The sequence below is a fragment of the Hipposideros armiger genome, unplaced genomic scaffold (genome assembly GCF_001890085.2).
Source record: "Hipposideros armiger isolate ML-2016 unplaced genomic scaffold, ASM189008v1 scaffold_150, whole genome shotgun sequence".
In the NCBI taxonomy this organism is placed as follows: Eukaryota; Metazoa; Chordata; class Mammalia; order Chiroptera; family Hipposideridae; genus Hipposideros; species Hipposideros armiger.
In genome coordinates, this window is record NW_017731500.1 from 1,069,021 (window position 1) to 1,077,590 (window position 8,570).

The 8,570-nt window shown below is 57.0% G+C and overlaps 1 protein-coding gene across 5 annotated transcripts in view; it reads left to right on the forward strand.

Annotated features, from left to right (window-relative positions):
- The window catches only part of CDC42EP4 (CDC42 effector protein 4), a 35,643-nt gene extending 27,079 nt beyond the window's left edge, over positions 1–8,564 (forward strand). The window contains exons 1-2 of one of the 5 annotated variants that reach the window (XM_019650978.1): positions 4,736–4,793; positions 6,594–8,564. In XM_019650978.1, coding sequence (XP_019506523.1) covers positions 6,679–7,752 — 1,074 coding nt within the window. In that variant the 5' untranslated portion in view covers positions 4,736–4,793; positions 6,594–6,678 and the 3' untranslated portion in view covers positions 7,753–8,564. Of the gene's footprint in view, positions 1–4,735; positions 4,794–4,860; positions 5,106–5,155; positions 5,752–6,322; positions 6,498–6,593 lie in introns of those variants that run through there. The other 4 variants (XM_019650977.1, XM_019650979.1, XM_019650976.1 and 1 more) reach the window with 4 other exon arrangements.
- The last annotated feature ends 6 nt before the right edge of the window (positions 8,565–8,570 follow it).

The following is an 8,570-nucleotide window of genomic DNA, read 5'->3' on the forward strand; positions in this document are numbered from 1 at the left end:
CATGTCACAGCATGGTCTTCACAGCCCCCACTTTTCGTGCCTGTGGGAGGACCTGTTGAGTTCATGGCTCCCAGTTTTCCCAGCCTTTTCCTTATTGTTAGATATTAGGTTGTGTCCATTCTCTTGCTATTATGAATAAAGCTTCAGTGGATACCTGTGTTTGTGACTTTAAGATAGTTCTGTAGGGTAGGTTGCCGAATCTCATTTGTTTTACAGCCATTATTTAAAGACACTGCCATAGTTGCCCATGCCACGACACCAGCCCGTCCTGGGATCATTTTGACTGGGAGCAGCTCTTGGTCCAGGGCTGCTGTGTTCCTTCCTCCCTGCCCGGTGGCACCTAGTACCTGCCGATGGGTGGGAGGGACGTCCTGCCCCCTTGCCTTTCCCAACTAGTACTACGGACGAGATGATAACAGACTGTAGAAGGTCTAGCTCGGTACCTGGCAGTGAGTCAGTCCCCGTGTTATCTGGGAAAGACTTTTAGATGGGGACAGGGCCCCTGGGCTTCAGTGCCTCCTGGGTCACTCACCAGCTCGACGACCTTTGACAAGTACCTCTCCCTGCTTCAACAGTTGGGTAATCTCTGGGGTGCCCTTCATCTCTCCGTCTTGGGAATCTAAAGTTGCAGGCATCGTGCACGACTCGGAGTCACATGACGCTGTGGGCGCTGCATTTTAGCACCTCCACAGGTGTGCAAAAAAACCCACTGGGATGCATGGAGAAAACGCCAGAACGTCAGTGTATGGTCATTTAAAAAAAAAAAAGTAAAACTTAACTAATTGATGCATGGATTGATAATAGACATGTACATGTCTCATAAAAATGTGTGTATGTGTATATGTACGTGGAAACACACAAATTCCGTGCTCCGTGTTTTTTGTGTGCCGGGCGCCCCTCCCTGTGGGTAGTGCGTGGCTATTTTAATGGCTGGAGCCCTGGTGTGGGAGTACAGCCTTGGCTCCAATCCATGACCTCGGGCAAGTCCCTTAATTTAGTCTCCATCTCTGAATGTGGCCGCTCCACAGCCAGGTATTTTAGGGAGATTATTTGACACGGACACACAAGTGGTGCAGCAGTTATAAGGAGTTCATGTTTCCAGCCTGGGCTTTTTTTTTTTTTTAATTCTGGCTGTTCAGGCTCAGATTATTTTAAGACAGTGCTTCTTTAGCCTCCTGGTGCAAACAGCACACGTTCAAATACGAGGGCTCCTGGCAGTGCACGCAAAGGAACTAAAAGATCCTGATTAGTACTAAAGTCAGCAAAAATCCCAACACAGCCCCATTCACGTCCCTCCGGCAGGATGTTACAGCGGTGGATCAAAGCAGCCACAGTTCTCGCCATTCACGTAGCTGCCAATCGACCCTGTCCACTGTTGGAATAACAGCCTTCCGCCTTCCCTGGGACTTCTTATCTTCTCAGGATAAGGCTGGTGAGCCTTCCAGAAAACACTGGATCTTCCTTGCAGAGAGCCGTGGTCCGTGTCACACCGAGTTTCTTGCACAACCCCCTCTAGCGAGTCATTCTAACCGACATTGACAGACCTTGTGTACAGCAGTATGCCTCCCCCATCTTGACAGAGTTAAGTTCTACCTAGTGGTGAATTGTTGGTCTCACCCCTGGGAAAGGCCCATGGCCCACCAGGTGAGACCCACCACTGGAAAGGACACCTGGGGCCCTAAGTAGCTCTGGAAGAGCTGAAGTCCCCTTTGATTCTGCTCTTTGTCTCCTCCCCAATCTGGGCCCTCAGCAGCTCCGGGCATCTCTACCTTGAAAACGTGCCCTGAAAGTGGCTCCCTCTGTCCCGCTCCTCAGCCACACCCGTGTCCTGGCCCCCTTCCTCGTTGGCCCTGCGCCATTCCGCCAACGCCAGCTGCCATGGGAACTTCCACACATGCAAACTGGATGGCTCACCTGCTTAGGAACTGCTACTGGTTTCCTTGTGCACCTGGAGCGTCATCCAAACGCCTACCTGGTTTTCTGTGTAGGGAGGGCGGCCCTGGATGACTTGGGCCCTGGCCGCTGGGTTTTTATTCTATTCCTCAGACATCACAGCTTGTTCTTACTTCTGGGCCTTAGCATGTGCTATTCCCTCTTTGGAATGTTCTCGATGTTGCCTGGCTCCTTTTCATCATTCAGTTCTCAGCTCACAGCGCCCCTTCTTCAGAGGGGCCTCCCCAGCCCCTTAACTCCCACACTCGCCCATGTCACCCCGTTTCCCCTCTTGACAGTGAGGACTGCAAGATACTCTTTTATTTACATGTTTACAGCCCCGCTCCACGCCCACCCACATTCACACTGCAAGTGTGCCCAGGAAGGCAGGGGCGTGGCCTTGTTTTCACTGCTCTGTCTGCAGGGCCCAGAGTGTGGGAAAATCAGTGGGTTCTGTCTGCAGGGCCCAGAAGAGTGTGGGAAAATTGATGGGTATGCAGGTAAGTCAATAGATGAGAGGGAAAGAGAAAGAAGGTAATGAATGAACCCTCTGGTCGCCATTGCAAGCCACGGATGAAGCCGTGCACCTGTTCCCCCTTCTGTCCAGCCATGTTGCTTGGTGCTGGTGCTGGATGGATGGTTAGAGCAACTCGGGAAGCTATGGAGGGGGCGGCTGTGCAGAGGCAGCGGCCGCGGGTGTTGAAGTATGTGCACTCTGTGTACCCGGGAGAACTGCAGGTCAGCTGGAAAGTGGGAGGCCTGCCTGGCGCCCCCAGGAGAACTCAGGTCTGTATCCTGCTCAGGCCAGGCAGCCAGGGACAGGCCACTGCCTGGGAGCTGGAAATGCATTGGTCCAGCCCATCCTGCTGTCTGTCTAGCAGCTGCTGGGCTGGCTGATCTGGGAAGCCAGGGTGATCCCCTCAAGTCCCAGGAGTGGAGGGAGCTGAGTCGAAGGCATGGTTGGTGTGGACCGACTGGGGGCCTGGGCTTCAGGGGAGGCATTGCTCCTGCCTTGGAGGAATGTTTTGTGGTCAGTGGGGCCAAGGGTAGAGGAATCTGGTTCCACAGGAGACTGGGAGAGGCACGGAGAGCTGTGAGGACTGCTCTGGTTTCCTTCGCTCTGCCAGGAAAGTGGGATGTGGCTTCCGGGGTGGGGTGGGGGTGTCCCGCCCAGGCCAGGCTGTGGGGAGTAGCTGTCCCGTCCTGTCCTCAGCAGCCTAATTTAGCCACTTCCTCAGAGCTGAGTCATGGTGCTTAGCAACACCCCTTCCCAAAGTCACAGCTCCCTTTGGCAGATCCCTTTCCGGTGGGCACTCAGGCCTCCTGAACTGCTCCCAGGACTGGCCTGGGCCGCCTGCTTGTACTTGAACTCCATGTTCCATTTGCTCACCGCCCTCCCCACCCCCAATTGTTCTGTTAGAAGCTTAGGGTGACGATGTCACTCAGGGGCCTAAAACAAGCCCGCCCGTGAGTGAGTTCTCGCCAGCCCTCAAGCCTGGCCTGCCTAGTCTGTGCTCTTAGCTCTAGGGTCCTGGAGACCCAGCCGTCGCCCCGTCCCCGGGACTGCTGGGTCCTGCGCCCTTCCTCGCTGGGCAGTGGGACCGGTTGGTGGCAATCTAGGCACCAACTCTCGGGACTTACTCATGCTGGATATTGAAGATGATTTGGATTTTCACAATCCACAAAGCCTCGTTCGCACCCACAGGGAGTGAATGAGACCACAGGCTGCAGGGAGCCTTGGCCAGGACTCGAGCTCTCGAGCTCTCGAGAGCTCTAGTCCTGAGGTGTTGGGCCATGTAGGGTCCTGGTAATTCCAGGGCTGGGTTTCCCTGCTGGCCTCTCTCACTGTGCTTTACAGCCCAGCCCACAAGGATGTGCTAGGGGGGTGGTGAGTGGGAGGTGGGGACCCTCCTGTCCTGTGGCCAGGACACCTAGTCCCTGTGGGTGGCCACTGGGGTCTGCATCACCCGTGCTGAGTCCTGGACAGCTGGGCCTGTGGTTTTCTTTTCTTTCGAACAAGCACTTAAGATGGGGAACCACAGGCCTCAAGTTGCTTCCTGAGTCTGGGGATTCCTGCCATAACGTGGAAACGCTTACGCAACTCTGGAAGTTCATGTCACTGTGTTCCCACAATGCTGACCCGTTACGCCCCCTCTCTGCCCCTCTCTCTCTCCCTCCCGCCTACCCTGCCTGCATCCCTCTTTGTTTTTGTTTACCTGGTGAATAAGTACAGGCTTTATTTTCACCTGTGTGTTCTCACTTCTGGGCAGCAGTTCTAAACCCACAATGTTACCCCCAGACATTTGGCATTTCTGGAGACAGTTTGGTTGTCACGCTGGAGGAGAGATGCTTTTGGCATCTAGTGGGTAGAGACCAAGGATGTTGCTAAACACCCTACCATGTGCAGGATAGTGTCAACAGTGTTGGAACCTGCTCAACAATTCTACAAGAGCTTTTTTGAGGCAGCAGCCAGCCTCCTCCTTTTTGTGTGACACCCCCCACCCCACACCCCAAGGGTTTGGTGGGAGCAGGAGCTGATGAGGGGGGAGGGAGAGCTGCCTGACTGCAGTGGGTCGTCTCAAGGCCTTCCAGGACAGCCCTCACCTGGCTCTGAGCCCAGCCCAGGTCACCTGTGTGGCAGGGCTGTCCTGGTGCCTGGCTCCCACGGCCCACCCTGGAGAACTTTGCTGGAGTGACAAGCAGTATGACTGCCTGGGGGTGGGCGGTGCTTGCTGGTGGGGGAGCCATGAGACTGGCCAGGAAGAGCGTGGGAGGGGGGTAGAGGACAGAGTTCAGGCTGGGAGCCCTGGAGCCGGGCTATAAGCTGAAGTGAAGCCAGCACCGTCATTGGGCTTGAGAAGGTGAAAGAGAGAAAGTAAAGGGTTGGGGGCGGGAGGCATTGGCCTTTCCTCGGGTGTTTGAGACTAATGGTGCCATGCACCGCTAGATGGGAATCAGTGGGGAACAGGCCCGTTGAAACCCTCTGGAAGCTCAGAGCCCGGTGGGCGATCACAGGCCAGCGGGAAGGATGGAACGGGATAACTGGTGCCTGCTAGGAGAGGGGGACATCCAGAGTGCTGGGCTCGGGAGGGGGGTGGCTGGCAGGACTTACTCCGGCTAAGGATGGTTTCCCAGAAGAAGTGATGTCTCAGCTGAGCCCTGAAGGATGTTGGGTGAGCCAGGTGACAGGGTGTTGCAGCAGAGGACTGCATGCGTCCACTCCTGGAGCCCAGGAGACAAGCTCAGGGGCTGGTGCAGAGCACAGGGGTGGGGAGCGGCAAGTAATGGCATGGAGTGGGCACGCGGGCACTGACTGCAGGACTGAGGGGTCTGCCCTGGGGAGTCCTAGAGGCGTTTGTTCTAGCTAAAAAATGAAGAATGAATTTGAGGGGGACAACGGGGGAGCAGGGAGACCTGTTGGGCTAATGTCAGGGGCAACGGTGGGATATGATGGCCTAGCTTGGGGCAGTAGCCGGGGGTGAGGAAGAAACTCTGGTGGGGCACCCACGAGTTGAGCTTTGCAATGGGAAGGGTGGGTCTGCAATGAGGGCGCTGTTAGCAGGACTGGTGGCCCAGTACCGCCCCTCACCTACCATACTTTGTTAAGTCTCCTCACCTTTCTCAGTCCTGTGCTGCTGGGTGTAGCACTTAGGGCAGATCCCTCCTGAGGGAAAGGGGCTGGTGTGGCTCTAACACTGAACTTCAGCTGGACCCCTGCCAGGAGCTGTGTGGGTGGCGCCGCAAGCTTTCAGGTGGCCCTCTGCTGTTCTTTGGTTCAGGTTAATTACCTGGAGGTCTGCAGATCCCAGCGGACCTAAGGTATCTAGGGTCTAGTCCTCGCCTCCCTGCACCTCTAATGATTATAGAAATTGGGAGAGCGTTTCCCAGTCTTGATCTCCTGGAGAAGTGGGGTACAGATCCTTGGCAAAGAGCTTGGGGCCCCATCATGGAGATATCGCAGGTGGGATCCTCATTTAAGGGACACCCAGCAAGGTCTGGAAGGCTGGGAGCTGGTTCTGTGGGTCCCAGCAGCCCCGCCCCAATTTTGGTTCAGAAAGAGAGTCGGGCCACCCACAGGTGGCGGTGCCAAGCACCATCTCTCTGGGGCCCACCCTGCCTCCTCTCTCCTGAGGACTGCGACTCAGGCGGAGGTGTCCTCTAGCTTCACAGGGATTGAGGTCAGAGAGCAGGAAGAACTTACAGCACGTCTCCAGACTAGCTGTTTAAAGGCGTCAAGTCATAGGCCCAGTCTCTCTCCTAGACTGCTTTGTGGAGTCACCTGTGCACCTCCATGTCCTTAAATGTGGTCATGTTTACTCTGGCTGGGGAGGCGGTGTGGAGGGCAGGGAGACATTGTCTTTAGAAGAACTCTCTCTCTCTCTCTCTCTCTCTCTCTCTCTCTCTCTCTCTCTCTCTCAAGTTTCAGGGAAAGTATGTACATCTGTGACTACTTGAACTGCAACCAGATTTGCAAAAAGCGCTCCCTTAACTGGAGAACCTGTGGATGAAGAAATAGTCAGGGTTATGAAACTGATTGTTGGCTCATTTCCCATTATTTAATTTTGGTAGGAGCTGGTTTTGAATGACAGCCCTTGGGCAGATGGGCTTTGGTGCTGCGAGGCCACAGCCTGGGCTAACCCGTTGCCTGTTCTTTCCTGCAGCCCTTTGAGCTCTTCCTTGTCGTCCTCTCCACCTGCCCGACTTCAGATCTGACTGGAGGGCCGGCCTCCCCTCCCGTCGGGCAAGATGCCCATCCTCAAGCAACTGGTATCCAGCTCGGTGCACTCCAAGCGCCGTTCCCGCGTGGACCTCACGGCCGAGATGATCAGTGCCCCGCTGGGTGACTTCCGCCACACCATGCACGTGGGCCGGGCAGGGGATGCCTTCGGGGACACCTCCTTCCTCAACAGCAAGGCTGGCGAGCTGGATGCTGAGTCCCTGGACCAGCAGGCCACCTCCTCCTCCTCCTCCAAACGCAGCCTCCTGTCCCGGAAGTTTCGGGGCAGCAAGCGGTCACAGTCGGTGACCAGGGGGGACCGGGAGCAGAGGGACATGCTGGGCTCCCTGCGGGACTCAGCCTTGTTCGTCAAGAATGCCATGTCCCTGCCGCAGCTGAACGAGAAGGAGGCCGCGGAGAAGGGCTCCGGCAAGCTGCCCAAGAGCCTGTCGTCCAGCCCTGTGAAGCAGGCGCATGCCGGGGAGGGTGACCGAGAGGCGGCGGGCGCGGAGGAGGTGCCCCGGCGAAATGGGGCTGCCGCCCTCAACTCCCGGGACCCCCTCCTTGAGGAACAGGCCTTCGGGGACCTGACGGATCTTCCTGTCGTGCCCAAGGCCAGCTTTGGGCTGAAGCATGCAGAGTCCATCATGTCGTTCCACATCGACCTTGGACCCTCCATGCTAGGCGACGTCCTCAGCATCATGGACAAAGAGGAATGGGAACCGGAGGAGGAGGATGGCGGTTACCATGGTGACGAGGACCCAGGCAGTCTCCCCCAGGATCCCCCTTCTTCGGGGGCAGCGGCCCTTCCCCTGGCCAGGCAGGAAGGCAAGGGTGGCCGGGACTCATCCCCACTGCCCTCACACGCGCCTCCACAGGACGAGGGGTGGGCCACGGTGGCCCCCAGCCCCGGCTCTGCCCGAAGTGTGGGCAGCCACACCACGAGGGACAGCAGCTCCCTGTCCAGCTGCACCTCGGGCGTCCTGGAGGAGCGCAGCCCTGCCTTCCGGGGGCCGGATAGGGCCCGGGTCACTCTCTCCAGGCAGCCGGACAAGGAGTTCTCCTTCATGGACGAGGAAGAGGAGGATGAGATCCGAGTGTGAGGCCGGAGGAGGTGGGGGCTCCGTGCTCTTGGCTTCATCTCCCTGCCCCCAGCCCACCGCCACTCTCCCCCTCCCATCCAGGGGCAGCCAAGAGCCTGGCTTCAGCCACAGACCCAGGACCTCATGGATGAGGGGCGTTGGCTGAGCCCGGGGGCCTGTGGAGGACTTGGGGGAGCTGGCCTGGGTGCCGACGGGTGCCTGACCTCCCCAGCTCTGTAGGATGGGGCTGTGTTTTCCCAGCAGGAATCAGTTTCCTTTCCTCCACCCTCGTCTCAAATGGATGCCAGATGTCAACCTGAGTTCCTGCCTCGCCTCAAGCATCAATAGCAGGTCAGCGCGGGGAGGGACAGCCTCCGTGCCAGGGCTAAGGACACTCAGCTCTCCTTTTCTCTCCTGGCATGTCTGCTGTGACTGGGGGTAAATGAGTTCGACAGGAAGAAGGGGGTGGTCCCACGTCCCCGCCCCTCCCGCCCCCCTGCCTGGCTCCTGCACCTGGAGCCCTTTGGAGTAAAGCTGGACCGAATGTGTACACTAAACGCGGCCCCTTCCGGGGAAGAGAACAGGATGGGGAGCGGAAGGAAGGCCCCTGGGCTTCTTGAATGTTCCAGACGGGGCTCTTCCAGGACGACACTAGGAACGGGCTGTAGCAGTTACTCGGCCCCTATGGGTTTGTTCTTTCTTGTTATGTTTAAATCCTTCTAGAGCAATATCAGGAACAGTGTTTGTAGGTCTGCCACCACAAGGAACGTCGAGAGCCTTTTACTAAATGCTTCCAAACTTTATGTAGAATTGTATGGGGTAGGTGTCTGGGTGTATGT